Source organism: Desmodus rotundus, chromosome 4 (genome assembly GCF_022682495.2).
Source record: "Desmodus rotundus isolate HL8 chromosome 4, HLdesRot8A.1, whole genome shotgun sequence".
In the NCBI taxonomy this organism is placed as follows: Eukaryota; Metazoa; Chordata; class Mammalia; order Chiroptera; family Phyllostomidae; genus Desmodus; species Desmodus rotundus.
Window position 1 is genome coordinate 77,134,023 of NC_071390.1, and position 25,704 is coordinate 77,159,726.

Genomic DNA, 25,704 nt, shown 5'->3' on the forward strand with positions numbered 1-25,704 from the left:
TCTTTCTGGCAACCATTCTTAGTTCTGGCCAAAGTTCTGACCCGTAATCATAGACTAAAAGTGGCCAAGTAACAGCATAGCATTTGATGCTGCACTAGCCCAAATAAACAAACAATACCCCACTGGATGTTAAAATACAACATTTCGGGTAGTATGGGCCTCATAAGAAAAGTAGCAAATAGGCTTACCAGGGAATGGTAAAAGTCCTCTGACATTCCAAAAGGCATTAAACACTACTGCCACCAGAGGACTGACCTACGATTTTATGAATGGAAACTAATCAGCAGCGTCCCATAATATCTGAGAATTAGAAAGGAATGGAGCTCACCTGCTAGCATGTATCAGGGACCAACGTATGAAATCCACACACTGATCCACTTAATGTTTCTATTTCTATAACATGCTCTAAAGATCCACTTAAAATTTTTCACTCATTGCTTACCGTATTTTAAAAATTTAAAAATGAGTTTTAGGGTCCTCCACATATTTATTTTCCAATATGCACATATACATTTGTTTATAAAAGCCCAAATATGTCATGCATACTTCAAAGAAAAAGCAACTAATACACATCATTAGTTAAGGTAGATAAAACACCAAAAACGATATTCACAGTTGCAAACCTTTTTAAAAGTTCTCTAAGCAGTTAGTCTAAAAATTAGCTCAGAGTCAAGTAATCAAAAAAACTTCTAGGTCTTTCGCATCCTTCCTTAATCCTTGGAGACTTGACAAAAGTCATTCCAAATCTATCATCCGCTTCAGGACTACAAAGATAAAACCCACTTCATATGAACAGTACTAACAAGCACAGATTAATCCAAGCACATCAGGTAACAAGGACACCTTCTTCACGTATAATGGGAGTAACATAACACACTCAAAGAAAAACAAAACAATGATTCCAAAATGGCAGAATCTTAACAAAAGACAGATGTTGATCAGGTGATCAGATGATGTCATCACATCAGTGAGAGGGTGAGTCACCAAACACGAACTGTCATGGAAACTGCTCAGAGTAGATGTACCTTGCAGTTGGTCTAAATCACCCAGGGACATTTAAGCAGCTGGAGTAACAGTGTTGCAGATACTTGGCATTTTTGCATCACATTAAAGATGGAAAAAAATCCCTGAAGATCAAAGAGGCAAATGAAATGTATCTTAAAGAAAAACAGAGATAACCTTCACACTCATAATCCAGCTGAGAAAAATGTCATCCCACACCCAAAGCACAGAGCAGAAGGGGCAGCTCACATGCACTGACAAAGCCTCATCTAAGAGTCGTGTAAGACACAGGCAGCCATGGGGACAAACGGGAAATTATCTAAAGACGAGGAAACCTTTGAATTCCACTCCATGTAACATTCCCAGTGTGGACAGTTTGAGTATTAGACATTGGTTTTCAAACTGTTTTACACAGAATCCCAGTTCAAAGAAGCACTTGTGTGTCTCCCTGAAAACACAGAACAAGTTGATGTAGTCATCTTTTAGCTCCCAATCCATCCCTCTGCACCATTAGCACGGAAAAATCTAAGCAGTGGGCATAAGCTCAGTCAACAGAACTACCCTGCACCAACTGCCTCCTTGGGCCAAGCTCTAGGTCAGGCTCTTTACATAAACACCTCTCATTTGATCTCCAGGGAGAAGTAGGTATAACAAGTTAATATGATCGAAATGAGGCTGAAGACCTCATTCCCGCGCCCAGGAATGCACAGCTACAAAGCAACAGCAGCACTGCCACCCACTGACCCAGGAGGTCTCCCTGGCAGAAACAGGAAGCAGTCCCCCACGCAGGCCTAGTGCACACTGGTGCAACTTTTTTGGAAAGCAAACTGGCAAAATGCATAAACTGAGAGCCTTAAAAATGTTCATGACTTCACACCAAATAATTACACACTTACTTCAAATAAATTAACTCAAACTATGAATCAAATTTTTTTTAAATCCTCATCCAAGGATATGTTTATTGATTTGAGAGACGAAAACATCAATCACTGCCTCCCGTACGCATCCCAACCAGGGACTGACCCTGCAACCAAGGCATGTGCCCTGACTGGGGCTCAAACCCATACAACCTTTCAATGTACAGGATGACACTTCGACCAACTAAGCCACCCAGCCAAGGCTGTGGTCCAAATTTTATATTCTAAGATTATCACAATGTTTTTAAGTGGTGAAAACTGGGCAAACAAACTAAATTTCCAATAACGGGCAAATAGATAAATAAGTATGTATGTGTACATGTGTGTGTATACAGGGTCTGGCACAAATAACGCCCCTTTTTATTACTTAAAAATCTTGTATTACAAAATCGTAAGCATGTAATTCTGTAACATAACAATATCACACTCAAGCACACCATACGACATTTTAGGTGAATGTTCCAATTAAAACTACAAATCATTACACCCATATTATTTATTACCCTGCCAACCCTACTCAAACGGGCCTTATTTCTGCTGGACCCTGTGTACCTCCATACAATTTTTTTAAATGACAATTTTTAAAAAGACATGAGACAATGCAAATACATTAAGTAAATTAAGTAGGAACAATTGTATAAGAATCACAATTTCAACTATTTAAAAAAGTATCTACTTTATAGTCACACAAGTATAAAGACAGACTGAAAATAAACAGTCAAATTTTAGATTATTCTAGGTGGCAAGATTATGGGTGACTTTTTACCTTCTATAAAATCACTTGTACATTCCAAATTTCCTATAATGAAATTGTACTTATTGTATTGTAAACAATTAATGTTTAACATTTTTTCAAGAAAATGTTCATGGGGCTCGCTCACGCTCAAACTACAGAGACATTTCACCTGCAGGCGCAGAACGTCTACAATACTGAACAGCTGTGGGTCAGGGTGAAAACGGTCATTTCCTGATTAATCATTGGTGGATGTGGAAATTGCCTCATTTATTAAAGAGGTGCCTTCGAAGGTAACAGTAACATACCCCGAAGCCTGTAATCTGGTATGAGCAAGCAGTTTCTAAACTGTGATAGGATTTCTTATGGTGTTCTCATTCAGAGGACAAAATCCAATAAAATAAACTGTAGATTGTATCTGTTCAAACAAAACACTTGCACACTGCCTTCCACTTCCTCTGCCGGCACTAATTTACCAATCACTCAGGTCCCCAAGGAGGCGCACACAGTAATAATGCTGCTGCATCAACAAAAGGGAGAAAGGATACTAAAATAATTTCCCTGGCAACAGCACAGCACACCCAGGATAGATCAGCTGAAAGTCACAGAGAATAAAAACCTAGAAGCCGTGTGCTCTCTGTGACATGGCCAACAAGCTCTTCATCGCCCTGGTTTCAGACACTCACTTCTGCACAGCCAGCACCCACGCAGTGGGCTGGAAAGAGATGAGAAGAGGGAATTCCAGGAAATGGGGGGACAGTGCGCATCCTCCTTAAAATGAATCAGGGAAAATCAAGTGGTAGCCAAGTTAATCCCCCCAAAATGAAAAAGAAAGTTTTGTCGTAAACTTTCTGTAAATGTTCTGGCAATGTATCCCAATGTGAATGAATGTTTGTAAAGATTTGCTGAGCCATACAAAACCAGACTTTCCTTAACTCATAGAATTACGTAAGAGATTACTTATTATTCGAAAGACAGCAAAAGACAGCCTGTGACTGTAAAATAAATCTTAAGTCTTTCACTGGAAAACTGACCCGGTTCAGTAACGACAACCCCTTCCATGTCAGCCTCCCGTACGCACACGTTCATGAGCACACACGCATGCAGAAGCAGTGCACATGGTAAAACCTAACTCCACTGCAGGAACAAAGACAAGTGACAGCCTCACTACTTTAAGATGCTTCTTCCTCTACTCAGTTAGGCAACACACAATACAACTCCTACAAGAGTAGTCCTACATCCGGCCAGAGAGACATTATCATTTTATGACATTCTACGCCACTCTGAATGAAAGGAAAAGAACCTGTATCTGCCACCACGGCAGCAGCCACACCGAGGCCACCAGCCAACTCAGACCACCCTAAGCTAAGTCTGGGCGACTCAGACAGTCACAGGCAAAAGCAGTTTCCCTGAGACTTCACGAACTGAGTGAATGCTCCACTGGGCTGCTGGCGACCACCAAACCAAGGCCTGCCCGGCTCCCAAGACATGGAGTCTGCTGCCAGCAACAGCACGCAGGCCTCAGAGCAGGGACCGTGCCAAGGGCAGCCAGCCCCACTCGCTACAGGCAAACGTCAGCACAGACCACACCCAGGCCCAGCCTGACACTTCTCCTCAGGAAGCTGTGGGCCAAGCCAATGCTGTGCTCTGATTGAAAGGACAAGTTCTTCAAAAGAACTGCTTCTCCTTCTGGGTTAGAGACAAGAATGAGGGACACGTGATGAGGTGGGGCAGCAAGAGACAGGACAGCACAAGTTCCCGCCCGTCAGTGACCGCCCAGCACCCCCTGGGGGAGCTAAGATGGTGATGCCACCGGGCCTGGCTCCCAGGCCTGCACACGCAACGATGACATCCTGGGTTCCACACCAACTTGATCCCATACTGCCCAATCTCTCCACTGCATCCAGCTGCGCCAAGCCTCTGCAGGCACCTGCAGAACTGCTGGGCCAACCGCAGGGCAAGGTGCATTTGCACTCATCTGCTTTGCAGCGATCTCCTGCTCAGCCCTCCACCAACACCAGGAGTGAGGAAACCTGTGATGACAGAAAGGAGTCCAAAGGGCCTACTGAGTACTTAGAAGGAAGGTATGTAAAGAGGAATATTTCCAGCCTCCACTACTCTTCCCTGACTCAATCCAAAAATGTTTCCATTAATATAGCAGCACCTGTTCTTCCATTAACCACTTTCACACTCTTCAGAGTACACCTAATGAAAAAAAATTTAATATTCATTCACACTTAATTATGAAAGATGTCTTTAGGTCTTCCAGCCACGATGTAGGCATAGGTAGATACACTTTGCCTCCTTGCACAACCAAAAGAAGGACAACAACAATTTAAAAAAAAAAAAAATAAAGCAGAACTGCCAGAAAATCAAGCTGTATGGAAGTCCAACAACCAAGGAGTAAAAGAAGAAACATTCATTCAGACCGGTAGGAGGGGCAGAGACAGGCAACCAGGGTGGAGAGGACGCACAGCATGGTGGTGGCTGGCAAAGCAGGCGGTCCCACATTCATGTGCTGATAAACCTGGAGGAACAACTGGGGAGTGAGACAGACCACGCAACCCAGGGCTCCAGCTCGGGGGAAATAAAGCCTCAAACCTCTGACTGAAAAAACCTATGGGGGTTGAGGCAGCAGGAGTATCTGCAAGCCTCACAGTAGAGTTCATTGAAGAGACCCACAGGGTCCCAGAAGGAACACAAACCCACCCACCTGGGGAATCAGTACCAGAAGGGCCCAATTTGCTTCTGGGTAGCAGGGGAAGAGACTGAAGATGAGTGAGAGCCAAGCAAGCAGCATTGTTCCTTCTAGGACCCCTCCACCACATACATCACCAAAACCCAGCAACGTGGGTTGCACTGCCCTGCCCTGGCGAATACCCAAGGCTTCACCCCTTACTGCACAAGAGGCATGCAGAGACAAAGAAATATGGCCCAAATGAAAGAACAGATCAAAGCTCTAGAAAAAATACAACAAAGCAATGAAGAGATAGTCAACCTTTCAGATGCACAGTTCAAAACACTGATAATCAGGATGCTCACAGAAATGGTTGAGTATGGTCGCAAAATAGAGGAAAAAGTGAAGGCTATGAAAAGTGAAATAAAGGAAAATGTACAGGGAACCAACAGTGAAGGAATGGAAGCCAGGACTCAAATCTACCATTTCGAGCAGAAGAAAGAAATAAACATTCAAACAAAACAGAATGAAGAAACAAGAATGCAAAAAAATGAAGAGATACTTAAGAGTCTCCAGGACAACTTTAAACATTCCAACATTCAAATCATTGGGGTGCCAGAAGGAGAAGAGGAAGAACAAAAAATTGAAAACTTATCTGAAAACCTAATGAAGGAGAAATTCCCCAATCTGGAAGAGGAAACAGCCTTCCAGGAAGTCCAGGAAGCTCAGAGAGTCCCAAAGAAGTTGGACCCAAGGAAGCACACACCAAGGCATATCATAATTACATTACCCAAAATTAAAGATAAAGAGAGAATCTTAAAAGCAGCAAGAGAAGAGGAGACAGTTACCTACAAAGGAGTTCCCATAAGACTATCAGCTGATTTCTCAAAAGAAACCTCTTCTGGCAAGAAGGGCTGGAAAGAAGTATTCCAAGTCATGAAAGGCAAGGACCTACATCCAAGATTACTGTATCCAGCAAAGCTATCATTTAGAATGGAAGGGCAGATAAAGAGCTTCCCAGATAAGGTCAAGTTAAAGGAGTTCATCATCACCAAGCCCTTACTATATGAAAGAATGTTAAAGGGACTTATCTGAGAAAAAGAAGATCGAAACTACGGACAGTAAAATGACAACAAACTCACAACTATCAACAACCAAACCCAAAAAACAAAAGCAAAAGTGAACTAAGCAAACAACTAGAACAGGAACAGATTTACAGAAATATAGATCACATGGAGGGTTATTAGTGGAGAGGGGGGAGGGAGAGAATGGGGGGAAAGGTACAGGGAATAAGAAGCATGGTAGGTTCAAAATAGACAGGGGAAGGTTAAGAGTAGTATGAGAAATAGAGAAGCCAAAGAACTTATATGTACGACCCCTGGACATGAACTAAGGTGGGGGAATGCTGATTAGGAGGTGATACAGGGCAGAGGGGAATAATGGGGAGAAAAGTATGGGACAACTGTAATAGCATAATCAGTAAAATGTATATTTTTTAAAAAGATGTTTTTAAAAATGTTTGGCTGTACACAGCCACAAGAGTATTCTTTATTAACTTTACCATCAGTCACAGCTGCCCTCCAATTTTCAAGGACCCTGTTTTTCCGCAAAGGATACATTTCACCCTCTTTTACCCACTTTATGGAGAAGTCATCCACCATCTGGAACTTGCATATCCGCCCATGCTCTTTATGGTGACATCTGAGCACAGGAAACCCAGCCTGGCAAGCCACAGTTGTCAACAGTGTATGCCAGAGATGCTGTGGGTCTCTCGTGGAGATGGCTGCTGGAATGATTACACACTGCAGAAAAACATTTTTAAAATCCTTCTCAACGGTATCAGCTTCTTGTCTCTTAAAAATTCATCCACTTTTATTTCCAAGTAATAATACATGTAACAATACAGTCAAAAACTATTGGGGTAACTTCCTTCAAAAAGTACATGTTCACATAGTGCATCTTCATATCCCTTTAACTCAGCATACCTATTTTTGAGTCTCTGGATCGTGGGTGGGGAGGCAGGAAAAGCACCATTTGGGCTATGCCTAAGCCTGTGGAGAGATGGCCCAGTGTGGGGTCAGGCAATGGCATGTGGTAACCAGGCAGAGAAAAGCCCGGCCAGAGTGCAGCCTTGAATGCCACTGGGCAGCGTGGGGCAGACACAACCATCCTGGTGGCAACAGGAGGCCTCTTAAACTTTCTGAACCAAAAAAAACCCCATAGCCCTGGCAGCAGTACAGAGGAAAGACTGGAAAAACCAAGGTGAAAGAGAGAAAACGGGGGAGAGAATACCAGTTGAGGGACAACACATACACAGTGAAGGGAACTGGAAAAGTCAGCATGACCTTGGGGTCAGTAGTACAGCCACTCTTCAGGGCAGAGTGAGAAGTGGTGGGACAGCAACAGGAAAAGGTGGGCTGGGTCCACTGTCAGGCTGGTAAGTGTGAATGGGACTTGGAAAACCATGCAGTACCATGGATCTCTCTGTCCTGGAGAGTCTGACGAAAGCCATCCTTAGGAAATGTGTAGGGTGAGTCATTTCACCTGGGGTAGATGTTCATGAACCAGAAGACAGCCACTACAAATGGGGACTGAAGAGTTGTTTATTCCCAGACCAGATACCTCTTTATGACATGCAAACTAGCTCATTTTAAGCAGAACTGAATGGATGTAAGCAAGACTACATTTGGAGTATTACAGTGGAGTAGCATCTTACTCAAAGGTTTGGCTATAAACGGAAAGGGTAGAGCAGTGTATGCTTAAACTCTATGTGAAAACTCCACATAATCACTGAGAAATAGGAGGAGATGCTCCCTGATGGGGGGACTGAGGAACAACACCACAGAGTGCACAAGGGTTCCCCCTTCAAATGTCACCCTCAGTCCACACCACACACTCACTACTGGGCAGCCACAATAAGTACCTTACCCTTTTCACTGTCTCTGTCTCTGCTGAGCACCCAAAATTTAATCCATTAAAGTAAAGCATCGCTGTGATGAAATACCTATAAGCATCTACCACAAAACAAAAACACACACATTAGAAAAATAACTGTTCTTTAAACATGACACTTCTTAGGCAAATGGTACATAACTTAAAATGTCACTGGATGTACTAAAGTTGACCTCCACTATTTTCCAGAATCCTAAGAACTCATGTTCTGATCAGTACATATCATTAGAAGAGCTGCCTTCCAAACACTGCTCATTAGCAGCCTGATGGAACTACCTCACTTCCTTGTCCATGTATAGACTCAGGGATGCTATGGCTTATTTACCTCCCAGGACATTCCAATAAAGGGAACATAAGTGGCACGATCACTTTGAACCTCTGAGAAGATGATGCCACATAAACCTAGGGTGTTATTATCATTATCTCTTTCGACTACATAGCCTGAGAACGCTGTCAGATCTTTGGACTCGTGAATTATGAATACAACTACATCTTAGGTTTGACAGCTTCAAAAGTTCAGGATATACATTTTATTTACCCATGTCTAGATCAAGAAAAGGACAACTTTAAAACATGATACAAAGCAATAAAAAGACTAAATGTTTGAGGCTACATGCAGTACACACACATGCATGCACAAATACCCATGTCAAAATAAAGGTGGCCACGAGATTTTTGACAGTCCTTGCATTGAGAAGTAGAGCTGCTGTTCCCTCCCCCAGACCCTGGGTCACTCAGTGCCTGGTTTGGCACATGGAAGACAGGGATGATGATGCTGTGATGGTCTCCATCCTGGTGACACCGCGTGCAGGTGCTGCAGTTAACAGTCCCAGCTGAGCCCAGGCTTCAAGCCACCCCCGACTAAGCACCAGACATGTGAGTGGTCCCATCAAGGACTTTCCAGAGAGTGTATGTCATCTGCCAGCTGAGTATCTCGCAGCAACCCCCAGTGAAGCAGAAGATTCCCCCAAATGAGCTCTGCCCACATTCTTGACCCGCAAAATCATGAGGTATCATTGCACAGTTGTTGATGTAAGCCATTAAGTTTCAGATGGCCTGTTAGGCAGCAATACCTATGTATACATTAATTTTCAAGCAACACTTTTGCTAATCAACTTGTGGTTATTTGCTATTTGAAACTGCCAAACAAGAAAGAAAATTCTTACACGCACATCTCTATCAGGTCTATAAAATTCAGTACTAGTTAAGTTCATTTAGCCAGAGTATATTTGAAGACAATGTTTTAAATATTATTATTACCAAGAACTGTACTTTGCAGCTAGCTCTGAAAACACCCTTGAGGAAGTGATTTCTTGTTTTAATAACCTCTTGCCAGTTTCAATAAAAACCCTGGGAGCACAGTGCAGGGTGCTCAGCGTGCTTGGTGTGCACAGCACCACCAAGGCCTTGGGAGAGAGAACCGGAAAGGCCTGCACAGGAGTGGCCACCTGAGCCCAGGCTGACAGTACAAGAATGGCAGCTGAGTCACCCATCCTCTTTTCCCTACTTTTAGAAATATATAAAATGTGTAAAGAGCCATGTTGACAGGAGAAACAAAAATGACAATGCTTTGCTGGAGATGACCGAACCGATCCATGGGCAAGTAAATCCTCTCACCCACGTTCAGGTCCAGGAGGCCTCAGACCACAAGCACATGCTGCCAGTGTCAGCCAGGCGGCCCTTGGTGACCTGGTGTGGGGGTGGAAATTGTTAAATGGGAATGTTCTAAGAAGGTTAACGAAAACCTGTGTACAAGCACTCCCCTATGGCCTTATGAAAGAGGGGAGTGCCCACAGTCTCCTCTCGCAGTACTACTCCCCAACACAAGGATGTATATCCACAAACAAGCTGAAAAGAAACTGTAGCTGAAGGATTATTTATTTAGTCCACTGCTCACAAGCCCTCTTACCTGCTCTACCTCAAACCAAAGATCTTAAGTTGTCCTGATTCTCTGTCATGGGCACCCAGAGGATATCACCAGACTCAGGCCATCACTCATGCATCTTAGTCATCTTGATCTTTCCCTCCCCAACTCACCACTATCCCACCGCTCTTTTTTACTGCCTCTCCTGGATCCCTGAATGCATTTCTATTAGTACAGTGGTTATTAAACTCACACTAGATGTCATTAAGAGTTAACAGATAAGCCGCGACCATGTGGCTCACTTGGTTGAGCGCTGTTACGCAGAGCAAAAGGTTGCTGGTTCAAACCACGAACAGGGCGCGTGCGTGAGTTGCTGGCAGATCCCTGGCTGGGGTGTGTGGAGAGAGGCAACTGTTCAATGTTGCTCTCCCTCATGTTCTCCCTCCCTTCTCCTCTATCTAAAAATAAATAAAAATAAAATCTTTTTTTAATCATAAATACCCAGTAAATAAAAAATGTATTAATTAGTAGAAAATCCTTTTAAAAAAGAGTTAACATAAAAACCTAAGAAATAACTGATACAGCTGCTGTCAGTTGTTTCTGCAAATAAAACTCAAAGTAAACAGGCAGAAGAACTGACTTCAAAAGTAGAATAAAAATGTACAGACTGCCGTATTATCACAAAAGTGACCAGCCCCAGAGCACCCTGGCTGATCCTTCCAACCTGTATTCTGGAAATTTGTGTGTACAGCTAAAAAGAGGAGCAGGGTCCCACATCACTTAACACAACAACCCTAAATGGTCTGGACGCTGTTCTAGACCAGCAGGTCACTGCCCTGACTACATATAGAGCCACTGAGACGCTGTGTAGAAATACCAATATCCAACCCCTACTTGGAGATCTAGCTTTCTTGGCTTGTGTGGAGATTGGGCTTCCATTTTTGAAGATGCTTTCAAGTGTTCCTACTTGTAGTCTAGGGATCTGGTTAAAACACAACTTCTAGTACAGAGTCTAGGATGGGATCCAGGATTCTGTATTTCTAATAAGCTTCCAAGTAACACCAATGTTGCTGGTCCACGAACCATACATGAGTAGCAAGGGTCTTCAACAGCTAGCCCAGCCCTGTTCACCCTTACCAACTTGGTGATCCCAAAGGTGGACTTCTTCTCTAAATCCACAAGCCATTCAAGCAAACCCCAGCGAGAACAGAACTTGTTCTTACAGAGTTGCAACAACCAACACACGAGCAGCACCAGTGTGTCATGGTGTGGTGGCCACAGTACAGGCTCTGCAGTCAGAGAAGACCAAGGCATGCACCAGATGCAGCTTTCTTACTCTCTTTAGCCCAAGTGTTCTCCCCTGTAAACTTGGAATTACATCAACAACACCCGCCATGGGATTTAAATACACACAAAGCACCAGCCCAGCACGTATGACCTGACACACAAAATGCTCCATAAATGTAAACTATTACCGACAGTAGTGGAACTGCCACTACTATTTCCTGACACCACTGTTTCTAGGTTCTCCTCGTCTCTGAAACCCCTCAATAAATTGGGACTGAGAAAACACAAAAGGTGTCCTGTTAAAGGTACTTTCCCAACAACCTCCCAACCTGATAGGCAGATAAACAATGCCCCTGATACAGCACCTCTTGTGCAAGAGCTTTCAATCATCCATCCTGACTCAAAAAGCTTAATTGCACCAAAAGCAAAAACTGAGCTAAAAGCACTGCTCCCTCAGGACCAAAAACTCTCTGCATCAGACTAAAATCCCACCTATAAAAACAGACTAAGATCTGTCTAAAACTCCCCCAGAAAAGAGGGAACTTAAATGTTCTCACAAAAAAATTATAAGGTAAATATGTGAGCTGATAGATGTGTTCATTCGCTCAACGGGGAAAGCTCTTTCCAATGTATGTATGAGGTCTGCCCAGAAAGTATCCAGGCAAGTAATATGAAAAATGAGACATTTATTGAAGACACAAGAAACATTGTACATAGGACAATGACGACACAGTCCCCTTCAAAGAGGGCATGTTGGGACCTCACACAGTTCTCCCAATCACCATCAGCTGCCCTGTCGCATTTTCCTGAATTTCATCAATGGTATGAAATCTCTTCCCTTTCAAAAGGTGATTTTTGTTTTTGGAAAAGCCAGAACTCACAGGGTACCAAATCTGGGCTATAGGAGGCTAAGTCATCTGGGTGACTTGATGTTTCACACAAAAAAAAAAAAATCTGCATGAGACATGACACATGACCAGGACCACTGTCATGCTGAAGCTGCCAATCACCAGCTGCCCATAGCTGCAGACTTCTGAATCATCCAAATTGTCTCCATGGAGGAATGTTCAAGCTTAATGCAACTTTTGATGCAGATTCATTGTTCTACTCACTCAGTCCTTTTGAATGCAACAGCCACACAGTACACAGGCTCACTCAACAGTGTCTCCACCCCCACTGACTAGTACAGTGAAGTTATCATTGTTCACACATGCACATTCCAGTACACTCTCCTTGGCTGCCAGGTTACATGGACGTTGCACAAACCATTCTTGTCATATTAACAATGGTTGGACTTTTTCCCGACAGACCTAGCATAGTATATCAAACCATCACATTGTATATTTTAAATATCTTACTATTTTATTTGTCAGTTATACCTCAATAAAGCTGGAAAGAAAAACTCTGGGGGTTTTTCTTTCCAAACTGCTGGGACACTCTGGAAAGTTTTGAAAGCATCAATCATCACTTTCATTAGCAAGGCACGAAAAACACAGGAAGTTGTGAAGGGAAGAGCTACATATAAATTCCAGATTCCCATACTGCTCTATCTCTTTTTCATGTCCTATCCTGAAAGCTTTGGATTTCAAATGCACTCATGAGCAACAATGTTTAAAAACAAATACTAGAAGGGACCAAAGTCTAGTTATGAACATTGCACAACCAGATAAGCTTTATTATTTTAATAGCTACTTAGCAACTTTCCTAAACAAAAATGGAGAGGGGGGGAAAGCATTTTTAATAACAAAATGTTTAAGATCCTCAAAGAAATGAAAACAACTTTCAATATTTTGGTGTGGAAAATAGGAATGAGAGGAGTGGTCCTCTTGAACACAAAGCCAGTGCACTGTTGATAACTTGGCGAGTCTGACCTACGAACACTACCGTGCCCAGAACCTGAGCAGGCCTTCAACACAACACTCCTACTCCAACATACTACTTTAGTTTGATGAACAGGTCAATTCTAGGGTGAAGCCTTCAAGTGACTGGCACTGGGTGCCTTTAGCTGAACTAAGGTATGAGAAGTTGCATCTATCTGTCAACCCTTACGGCCACCTACCTAAGCACAGGATGTTCTGTGTTTATGATTGCTGCTTCAGCTGCCCAAAATCACAACCTTGAGATTCGGAGAAGGGAAAACAAGTATTATGGGCACACCACTTACAAAGGTCACAAATATGTTGACTTTCCCATTTTATTTTATAACTCAGATCATCTCTTTGAGCTCCAGGGCATTCTCAGAACTACTAGCTAATAAATGCTAAAGGAAAAAAATAATATTTACAGTTTCTAGTTTTATCTTTTCCAAGTTTCAAAAGATATTTTAATGTAAAATGTGTAACCAAAGCCTTTTAAAATATTGTAAATACACCAAAGAAATTTTACATATCTTCCTTTGATCTAGCAGTATGGCAGCCACAATTATTTATGAAGTTACAACGGCTAACAGTTTTTTTTAAAAAGCCACACAACTAAGACAGTTGGACAAAAAACAAGTTTCCCAATCTGTAAAAGAATCAGCTTTAACAACTGGGTGATCAGGACATTCTTTTTCCTCTATTTCCAATGAATGTTAATAAATACTAACACTGGAATTTCTATAGAAATTACCTATAGAAGTACCTTTAGAAGAAAAAAGTGATCCTTTAACAAATCATCTTGAAAAAATGACACTTGGTAGCATAAACCAAATAAAAATCAAACTGACTTTATGAATTAGCCACAAAAGTTGTGCCTAACTTACGCTTAAAACTTGAAGAAAAAGAAAAAGATCCAGTACTGACTAAGAGCCTATTAGACAGCAGGGGCATTCTCTACATTAAATCATTTAAGCCAACAAAAGAGAGCATTTCCAAATTGCAGATGAGAAAACTGAGGCTCACAGAACTTAGAGAACTTGACAAAGTTCAAAACTACTTTAAAAAAAACCCCCAAAAACTGGCAAATCTCTTCCACTGTGGACATCTTTGGAGCATATAAAATTAATGGCAGTAGGATTTTTTTTGATCCCTTAAATTGCAGGCAAATGTTTCCATATTTTTTTTTCCAATTTTTAAATTATTTTGTTCAATTACAGTTGCCTGCATTTTCTCCCCACCCCTCTACCCCACCCTAGCCAAACCCACCTACCTCCCCCACCTCAACCCTCCCCCTGGATTTTGTCCATGTGTCCTTTATAGTAGTTTCTGGGAACCCTTCTCCCCACTATCCCTTCCCCTCTCCCCTCTGGCTATTGTTACATTGTTAACTTCAATGTCTCTGGTTATATTTTGTGTGCTTTTCCTTTTGTTGATTATGTTCCAGTTAAACGTGAGGTCATATGGTATTTGTCCCTCACCTCCCGGATTAATTCACTTAGCATAATGTTCTCCAGTTCCATCCATGCTGTCGAAAAGGGTATAAGCTCCTTCTTTCTCTCTGCTGCATAGAATTCCATTGCGTAAATGTACCATAGTTTTTGGATCCACTCATTTGCTGATGGGAACTTAGAAGAGTTTTCAATTTCATTTTTTAATTTTTTAAATAATTTTTTATTCCATGATTTTCTAAAGGAGAACAGTTTGACCACACATTCACTTTGACACATTTAGAGCAGTTCTAATGACATCAGAATAAACAATTTAGCAGAGTTTGAGTGACTCTAAATCACTAGCAACCAAAAACAAAAGAACAGTACAGGTAACATCAACTCCATTTTACTTCCTACAATGCTTATTTTTTTTTTTTTTTTGCATCCTCTGTTTGAATCCTAAAAATCGTCCCATGAAGTAGGAGACATTTAGAAGCCAAGGATCCTGGGCTTACAGGATTATCCTTCTTGCCCTCAAACACACCAATGACAGAAATCTGCTCTTCTGAACCCGAGTCCAGAGCATGTCATCTTACCGGCCTGCTTCCTAGAAGAAAAATAAAATCCACCATCAAACTTTCCATCTTCGGCTAATTGTGTTTTTGCAAGCATCTATGTTTTAAGAAGTGGGTCACAAAATATGAAAGATAAAACTGACCCACCATAGAAAATTCAGGGTTTTTCCTGGAAAAAAAAAATTCCTGATAGTATGTGCCCTCCTAATTTAAAGTTTACTCGTTTCACAATCCTCAACGGTACAAATGCAGAAAAAGCAGTATCTTTCAGACACAGTTGTTTAAATAGTTATCAACTTAAATGACACATTTCTCATTCAGAAACTCTTGATTTATCTGAAAGTGTTTTTCCACATCCCAAACCAAGTGGTAAAGATACCAATCCTGCATTCGACTTGAATGGATTTAGTGGTTAGCTGCCATGTTGGTGATTCATCAGGAACCAATAACACCCTGCACAGATCACTTCCCTCTTCTGCAGGTGCTGCTGGCTGCATGAGAGGAATCTGAGTGCAGAGTTTGATGCTGCTGGGCAGGAACCTGGCTATTGGTCACACGTGACTTTGCACAGTGGACTTCAGAATTATAAATTACAATGCCTTTGTGGATTAAGAAAGTACGTTCACAAGAAAAGTTTACTATATTTTTAAAGATTTTATTTATTTATTTTTAGAAAGAGGGGAAGGGAAGGAGAAAGAAGAAGAAAAACATCAATGTGCAAGAGTTTGATAGGTTGCCTCTCGCACACCCCCAACTAGGGACCTGGTCCACAACCCAGGTATGTGCTCTGACCAGGGATCGAACCAGCAACCTTTCAGTTCGCAGGCCAGCTCTCAATCCAATAAGCCACACCAGCCAGGGCTACTTTTTATTTCTGGATTTAAATTGAATTTAGTAAATTAAAACACAGACATGAAATTTTTTTTCTTTTTATTGTATGCTGAAAAGAAATAGAACTGCTCTGGCTTGCTGGCCAGGGTCCCCCTTGGGGGCATTCAGGAGGCAACCGATCATTGTTTCTCTCACACATTTGATGTTTCTCTCCCTCTCTCTCCCCCTCCTCTCCCCTCTCTCTAAAAATAAATAAACAAAATCTTTTTTAAAAAAAATAAATAGAATAAAAAGCCCATTTTCGTATCAATCACCTTAGTGTTTTTAATGTTACTATAACACTTTTTTAGTAGTCAGCAATTTTAAGCTTTTGAGATATATAATGAGCTGTTTTCTGAAGTGTTAGAGAAGAAACACTGACTTTTATTATATCTCAGAAAGGCCTTTTCAGAAATATAAGCCCTATAATTAGATTAGTTTCCTTATCTAAAGAGACGCAATACAAATAAGAAAAATATACCAGAAAAAAATAAATCTGAGTTCCAAACAATTAAGTCTTACTGTGTCTGAACATTAAAGACATAAAAAGTGGGAGAAATAATACTACCTGTCACCTCTAAAACCACTTGTATTTGCTTCATGAATATGTGTATTAATATGTATACACACACATCACGCATTTAGTTATACCTCACAAAGGGAATACTGTTGAGCATGTATTTATCTTACAAGATACTTATCTTGAGAAAGTAAAGAATTCTGAAGGATGCCTCCAGGCAAAATACACACTAACTTTCACTAGCATGTGCTTCAGCTAGGGGAAAGTCTCCATCATTTCAAACTAAGGGATGCAAAATATTCTCACTGGGAGGGTAGGTGGAGTAAGAGATCCTGTACCCTGTCAGCTCTCCTGAAAAGCCAGGCACATCACTCAACCCTCACAGGCCTGTGAGCACCGTAACCAACCTAGCAGACTCGGAATGTCTGTTCTCAGGGGACTGACAGCAGGAGCCCAGCCCGGGGCTTCTGGATATGGGAAGATGAAGACAGGGAAAGAGAGGCTCAAAGAGCATGTGATATTTGCCAAAGCTCAAAACTACCAAAAACTGGAAAAAAGCTCTTCCATTATGGAACTTCCTAGTCAACCTTCATTCAGCAAAGTCAGCTGATGAACTGGGCAGGAAGGAATCTCTGTCTAAGAGAACAGGTAGCAGTCGGCTTCAGCCTTTAAGGCATGGGAGGACAATAAGGAGATGGAACTTGGAGGCTCAGCAGTAAAGAGCTCCCCAGGCAGCAAAAGGAGAGACAGTGGGCAGGCCAAAGAAGGCAGGGTAACACAATGTATGGAAAACTAAAAATGACCAGGTTTCATTTGAGGTTTCTGAGCATCTCTGGTATAAAAATACATATTTTGTGGGGCTCTCAGAACTATAAAATACCTAAAAATGGAGCTTTATTCAATGGAGCTTTAGTGGCTATGTAGTGTATTTTTTTAAACACCTTTATTGAGATTTCACATACCATAAAATTCACCCACTTAAAGTATATACAATTCAATGACTTTTGGTATATTCACAAAGTCATACAACTACCACCAGTATCTAAATTTAGATCCCCTAAAACAGACCCCACAGCCATCAGTACTCTCACTCCATTACCTCCAGTCCTAGGCAACTACTACTCGGCTTTCCGTATTTATAGATGTGCCTGTAATGGTGATTCTGAATATATGAAATCCCAGAATATATGGCTTCCTTCGTAATTCATGTTTTCAAGGCTCATCCACGCTATAGCATGTATCCGTACTTCATTCCTTTTCATGGCTGAATAATATTCTAATGTATGGCTATACCACAGTTTGTTCAGTTGACAAATGTGTTGTTCCCACTTTTGGCTATTATGAATAATGCTGCTATAAACATTCATGTACTTTTTTGTGTATAGACAGGTGTTTTCATTTGTCTTGTACATGTTTTTTATAGTCTATTTTTAAGAGAAAAAATAAATGACATTTCACATAACTTGAATATGAAGTTTGAGGTTTATTTCTAAATTCCAGTATCAGTTAATGGAGGTAAAAAGAATAAACAAAAATAATATTGAATGGCATAAACCACATAAAGATAGCACGCCAGACACATGAAGACACAGAGCTACAAAGGAAAGTCATTTTTACTTAATTTTTCCAAATGTAAAAAATTTTAAATAGGATAAAATAATGACTAAAAGACAAATATAATCTCGTTTGTACTATGTTCACAAAACTCTGCATTTCTACTTTCCATGTAAAACAGTAAAAATAGGTAAAACTGTATAAACTTACTGACTCCTGAATGCCACTGGCCTGACCTTGGCCCCACCCAGGACTGTACATGAGTGGCCAAGCAGGAGGAAAGCACCTCGTGTGGGCCTGACCTACCAGCTCCCCTCCCCCTCTTTAAAAAAATGACCTATGGAAAGCAGCTTCCTGGACCAATTTTACATTTTCTTTCCATCCCCCCCAAATGCAATCAGCTACTGAGTGTTCACCATCACCAACTTGCATTCAACTCCACAGGGAGGTAAAAGCTCCCAGGACAGATGGAGGATCTGTCAATGGGTTAGCGGTGCAGGTGGGACTTTAAATGTTACCTCTGTGACCAATTCATCCACATTCACCATGAGCCTAGAAGCACTTCACATCAGCCAGACTCTTCCTGCAAATCTCAGATCCTAAGCTTTTCTATTTACTCCTGGCAATTTCCCAAGGACCCCAACTGACAGAATTAGAGGCTCCAGACAGATCACAGGTGTGTTTCAGGCCAGATTCCTGCACTGTCCAACTGCCTTGAACCTAGCCTAATGCAAACTCCAGGAGTATCCTCTGCTTGGTCTGAAAAACAGACCAAGCTCCTTCAAAATAGCTGACACTAAAGAATAACTCCAGGAACTCCAAATGACACTAAATCTCAGCTCAATTACAAGCTCTCTGTGGCAATATGCCAAGTGCAACAAACATTAAAGTCCTTAAAATTAGCAAGTGCTAGTTATAATCTCCTAAATAAAAGTGTATGTTATATGTAAAAATATGTGCAATGTATTTATTTCCAACTTGGTATTTACTCAAGCTATTCAGCCTCTAAGACAACAATGTGGTAGATACTGACTATACAAATAAGATTGAGGCAGGGCCATGGCCTTCATGCATTTCACCTGAAGGAAGAAGGAGCACACTTCTTCTGTTCCGTAGACAGACACACTAGAGTACCACACAGTAGAGCATGTTCATTCAGGTAAGCGCAGGCACTACGGGAAGTCCCCAGGAGAAGCAAGGAGAGAGGAGAATTTCAGCTGGCTTCAGGAGCAGAGATGGCTGGTCTGAGCTGCAGCTCAAAAGATAAGCAGTCATGGGAGGAGCAAGCAAGCATTCCAGGCAGAAGAAACAGAAAAATGCCAGAACAAAGGTAGGAAAATACTAGCAAGTCCAAGTGTGGGGGGGAGGGGCAAGGGAGTCTGGAAAGGAAGAGCGTGCAGACAGGAGGGGTTCCTGCAAGGACAGGCCATGCTGAGGTGCAGGACTTGCCTCTGGGGAAAGGGGAAGAGGCACTTAGGCAGAAGAGGGCAATGAGATTTACGTTTTAGAAAGACCGGCCTTTCAAACATATTTACTTCCTTCTTTCTTTTTGTGAGAGAAGACAAAAATGTTAATAAAATAATGAAATTTATTTTATTTCACTACTGTTATGCTTGCCTCTTCTGTCATTCAAACTCTGAAATAATTTAAATATTTTCCTAAAAGTGTCAATACACTTTTAAGCGTGTAACAACATGCAGTTATTCACAGGAAAATCTCACACCAGACACAAGATTTTTCATTAAGCCATGACTTACATGATCTTAGTAGTCAACAGTCCTCTCCTGGCCAAAAAAAAGGGAGGGAGTGCATTTTCAAAGTTACTGTCCATAATCTCAAGTTGTCACTTTTTTTATATAACAACAAATTATTTAAAAACTCTAAGATTTCCATGCTTGAGGGACAGAAGCAGTGGCCCAAAAACCAGAGGCCCATATGATCAAGCTAAAATATAGCCAACATCTGCAGCTGTTACCCTCCCTGCCTCACACACGCACCAAACACGTAACTTGTGCTTATGACCATGGCGCCCAGACAGCCAGTGACATTCTCACCCATTCTGCAATTAAAATACACACCGCCTTCTTAAGCAAAGAGGAAAAACCCAAACAGACTGAGGATACTTGGGAAAAGTTTCCCAGCGAGTAAAACTGTTTGATGAGTAAGGACATTCAAGAGATTTGGATGCAGGACTGAGTTTCACATTCATCACCCTGTTCAGTACTCACCTTGACCCTGCAAGGGACGGTCCCATTTTAGAGATGATGAAAATAAGGCTCTGTGGGGTTGCTTTGCCAGAGGTTAAATGGTGAACAAACCTAGGTCTCCACACCCAATCCAGAGAGCAGTGATTTAAGAGGTTCCCATGACTCCCTCCCTGCCTCCTTCTGGCCTACAGTCCCTCCCTCCTCGTCACATGTATTACTCAGCATGTTACTCAGCAGTCAGCAGGAAGCACAGGCAGATCCCACATATCCTATACTACTGCTCTAGTCCTCTGCCCAGAGGACCACTTGGCCGCACTACTGCCCTGCCCAAATACCCCAGGCCTCCAAACCATCCTGTCTTACCCTGGCATTCACAGTCCTCCTCTGCTTGAGTTTGCCCACCATCAGACACATGTGCTCCACAGGAGCCAAAAAAGCCCTACAATCCTGAAACACTTCTGTTCACCCTGCTTCTCATCCTACAAGGTCTTCCCTCCAGCTTCTCAGAATCAAAGTGAACAGTCTCCACATCAACATGCCTGGACCCCACTGCACACCTACAGAGCCAAAACGCCCTGGCCCAGCATGTGCTTTCTGAAGTCACTTCACTACCCACTTAGGAAGCATTGCCCTAAATCAACGCCAGACTTTCCACTCAACAGACCCAATGCAAACCCAGTGCCATAATGACCACTTCCATCTCTAAAATACGGAAGCAATTACAATCCTGCTGTCAATTAATGCTAACACCTACTGTTATTTACAGTTTTCTTTAATTGTCCTGTCTCCTGTATCATAAGCATCTTGAATGTACAAATTTAGTCTATTTCTTCATAGGGCATGATATTTTCAAACAAGCTTAGACATTTTCTTATCTATCTCGTAACCAGTTTGGAAGCACAGCAGGAAAAACAGGAAGCCTCACTCAAGGCCACCCTTGATTCACTCAGAATTAAGGTGTGCCCAGCAAAGCCCTCAGGAACCAAGGATACTACACTAAAAAGCCACTGCAGCTGGGGCTCTGCACTGCGTTGGGAACCATGGATGAGTCAGAACACGGGCACAAGAACAGACACATACACAGGCAGTCAGTCCTCTAACATTAAGCACTTGAGAAAAGTCCATGTAACACGGTTCTCAACATGTAGCAGATCTCCATTCTTAGAGAGGGTCTGGATGAAGACAGGTGGGTGGGGATGAACAGCCAAAACATTGTTACCACTCAGTGACTGACCCGTAAGCAGAAAAGCAGCTTTTTCACTGGAGGGGAAAAAATGCTATGACTAAGTGTAATAAGCCTTTAAATATCTGCTTATTGAGGATATTTTGGGTATTAAGTCACACCACTCCACTGTCAAGAAAAAAATTGATTTGTTTAACCTGAAAACAGCTCAAATATAATGCTGAAAGTGACCCAGCACACCACAAAATGCTTGCTGCAGAGAAAACCTTAGTGACTTGAGATCTTTCTTTCTCTGATCCTTACCCCCCTTTGGCTTAGTTGGCTTTTATACAGAGCCATAAATATGATCTTCCCACATTTTTCCCCACCAGATGGGAGTTTGTCATGCCACATGTCACCTAGCAACCTAGACACCACTCTCCAGCTCCCCAGATACCCAATTCTTTGTACAAAATTATCTTGTTCTACTAAACAATAAGGATTAAGGAAGAACTAAAGAATAAAAGTTGAAACAAGTGTTAATATATGTTGCTTCATAGTTACAGTATTTTTAATAGAGTAGGAGAAATGGGAAGAAGGACTGAAGTTTAATTGTAACCATTGCTTGATAACTTAAAGAGGAAAAAATACAAATAGACCTAGAGGATACTCAGGTTCTTGAAACATTTGAGAGTCAACAGTCTTGAGATCCAATAACTGGTATATACCGCAAAGCCCATCTTAAAATTCACCTACTGAGCTACGAGTTGCACTTAAAGAGCATTTACATAATTTTGCAAACCCCTGAATGATTTCTGACTCCTCCCTCTCATTTGCTCCAACTCCAATGCTACCATCACCCTGAGAATAACCCTTCCTTTCTTCCCAACCTGGTAATAAACTTTCCTTCAAAACTCAGCTCCTATGCCCCATCTCTTTGGGGTGCCTTCCAAGAATCCTTTAAGAAAAATGCACTTCCTTTTCCATGCTCCCATGTCACTGTGAAACAACCATGGTTAATATTTTTTCAAAGGTCCAGATCTATCACTGAGGTTTCTCAACTCCATTTACCTAACACCTAGAGGCCTTCCCTTTTACCCAGTGTACAACGCGGCAGTCCACACCACACCACAGGCCTCTTTCACTTGGAGGGCCATGGAGACTCTTGTCCTAGATTCTTACGGTCTAATTTCCACAAAGCAGCCAGTTGGTCCCCTATATGTCCAGCACCTAGAACAGTGCCTTGGACATAGCAAATGCTTAAGTTCCGTGGAACAAACAAATGGCTCAAACGACTACATTTTTATCTCCCGAACAGACTATTCAACCAATGTGCATTGTGTGCAAAATGAAACGTGACTTACTTTAAGCATGTAAATAACTAATTTAAGCATAAAAATTTCAAACATGTAAACAAGGAAATGTAGATCACCTCTCCCTACTCAGGAACCTAGGCACACTGCAAAGTGTAGATTATCATATTCCTCCTATAGATTTTTGTTTAAGATTTTATTTATTTATTTTTAGAGAAGGGAAGGGATGGGAGAAAGAGAGGGAGAAAAATGTCCATGTATGTGGCTGCCTCTCCAACACCCCCTACTGGGAATCTGGCCAGCAACCCAGGCACCGCCCTAGATGGTGACCCTTTGATTCGCAGGACAGCACTCAATCCACTGAGCCACACCAGCCAGGGTATATTCCTCTTTCCTTTCAGGATTCATTTTGTTCATTTCCAGGGCACACATGTAACTGATTACTGTTTTAGTACATTTAAATCATAAACTGTCATTCACAAGCAATCCTTTAAAAAGTAAACGGAGGTATAGAGGGTACTGTTACCCACCATCACCATCCTCCTCTCCTGCCCCACCGCTGGCACTGCAACTTAAATAGGTATCTACTTTCTGCTAATTTTATTTGATTTTCAGTAAGAGTTCAATCAACTGTAAGGTACACTTTAGAGCTGTTAAATAAAGTCAACACCTTCCGTCATTGTGTCAGGTTCCTCAACGTCCCCAGCATTATCTTTAAAAGGCCAAACTTATGCCATTATTCCAATATATACTAAAAACAGTAATATGTAAAACGGGCTTTTTATTTTCTTAATTTCAGAGAAAATTGTGAGATGCCACCTGGCGCACCCTGCACATACTGAAGCTGACAAAGCCACCATCCCCCTCACCTAATGTCCCAAAGCTCACAGGAGCCAGCCCACTACATTACGGGAACAAATGGAAAATTTTTAAAGTGAATATGATTTCCACCAAACATTACTCATACTTCAAAGGAAATATCCTCAGGTACTTGAGAGAAAACTTCGGAGGCTGGGCTGTTGTCAAACAGACACAGCAGATAAAAACAATTTAACAAAATGCCTTTTCACTTCTGACACATTGTACAGGAATGCAGTTAAGTGGAGACAATGTTATCACTCCACAAAGAAAAAGGGAAATCTACTGAATTCCGGAATCAGGCCCGGGCTCCGCAGCCTCCAGACCATATGGAGCTAGTTCCACATCGGTCCACGCTGGGGCCTTGGCAGGAAAACTTTTAATTGAGTGACTGATTTCAGGCTTGCGCTTTGCAATGGAGCCCTGCTCCCGAGCCTCTGCATCGCTGAGCTCCTGTGCTCAGCCACGCTCGAGAGCTGACGGAGCGCGCGTGCCTCTCCCGAAGCCTTCCCGACCGCTGGCCCGCGACCATCAGCCCACGACGCCGAGATGAGCGCGCGGGCAGGGAGGAAGGGCTCGTGGCTGAGGTCCTTCCCCGACGGGACCCGGGAGTGGAAGGAGCAGACACGCTGCCACTCTCCGGCGTGTGTGGAATGGTTAAACTCTCTTCCCAACAAAAAAACTTCCTTCTCCCAGCTTTGCCCGCGAGGCCTGGGAATGGGGAGAGGCCTGGGGCTGGATTTCAACCACTGCAGGAAGCCGGGGAGAGGCGTCCGGGCCAGCTGCGCCCGCGCCGCGCCGAATTCGGCTCCGCTCCTGTGGCCGCTCGAGGGGCGCTTGTTACCACGCCGGCCCCAGGCAGAAGCTCCGAGGAGAGGCGTTCGGCCCCGGGGCACGGGGACCCGCGCGGTCAACCGGGCGGCGCTCCAGGGCCCGGCCAAGTGGAGAACTTTGCAGCCAACAGCCCCGGGCGGGGGGCGGGGGGCGCAGCTAGGCCCGCGCGGCCGCCGCACTTTCCCTTTCCCCGCCTCCCGCGTCTCCCTCCTCCCCTTTCCAGGAAGCGCCATATTGATCCCGGAGCCTTCCCTACCCCCTCCCCCTCCCCGCGCCCCGCGCGCCCCCGGCCCCTCACCTTGGCGATGGCCTTCCGGTAGCGGGTCACCGCTTGCTGGATTAGGCTGAAAACTTTCATGTGGCCGTCTCCGCACGGCACGACCACCCGGGTCCTGCCGAAACACACGGTCACTTTCATGCCGCCTCCGCCGCCGGGGCCAGCCCGCGCGCCCCTCGCTGACGGCAGCCGAGCGGGCCGGGTGCTGGAGGCTGGCGCCGCGGCGCCACTAACCGGGGGCAGCTAGGGGCGCGGGCAGGCGACGCCGGGGAGCCACTCAGCTCGCATGCCCAGCCCGGCCCCCTAGCCTCCTGGCGCTCGCCTCGCCTCTCCCTTCGCAGCGCCCGCGGCTCCGGCCACCTGTTCGGGCGTCTCGCGCGCTCGGCAGCGGCGGCGGCGGCCCGGGCGGTGCGGCGCTCGCGCTCCGGCGGCGGGGGAGGGGACGGCAACGAGGGGAGGGAGGGAAGGAGGGACAGAGGGAAAGAGGGGTGGAGCGGCGGCGCACAACAACGCGCACGTGCGGCAGGAGGCGGTGGCTGCCAGCGCAAGGCGGAGCGCGTCCCTGGGACTCCAGCTACTCGGCCGGGTCCGCCCTTTCCCGGGCGCCGCGGCTCTGCTCCCCGACCCCAGGCGGGCCCCGCGTCCCCCCCTTAGCCCCTCGCTACCCAAGCGCCAGGCAAACTGCGCTCGCCACCCCCCACCCTCCCTGGAGATCCCCGCTCCGCGCCCCCGACTCTCTCCGGAGCCCCCCTCCCTCCCCTTTCTTTGTCACTTTTAAGCCCTTTTCTTGGACTGGAGGGTTCCGGGTCAATT

At 43.6% G+C, this 25,704-nt stretch overlaps 1 protein-coding gene across 17 annotated transcripts in view; it reads right to left on the reverse strand.

The window, feature by feature from the left end:
- The window catches only part of PARD3 (par-3 family cell polarity regulator), a 715,988-nt gene extending 690,645 nt beyond the window's left edge, over positions 1-25,343 (reverse strand). For 13 of the 17 annotated variants that reach the window (XM_053922267.2, XM_053922263.2, XM_071221246.1 and 10 more), the window contains exon 1: positions 24,913-25,342. In XM_053922267.2, coding sequence (XP_053778242.1) covers positions 24,913-25,032 — 120 coding nt within the window. In that variant the 5' untranslated portion in view covers positions 25,033-25,342. Of the gene's footprint in view, positions 1-24,912 lie in introns of all 17 variants that reach the window. The other 4 variants (XM_053922257.2, XM_053922260.2, XM_053922269.2 and 1 more) reach the window with 2 other exon arrangements.
- Positions 25,344-25,704: the final 361 nt, after the last annotated feature.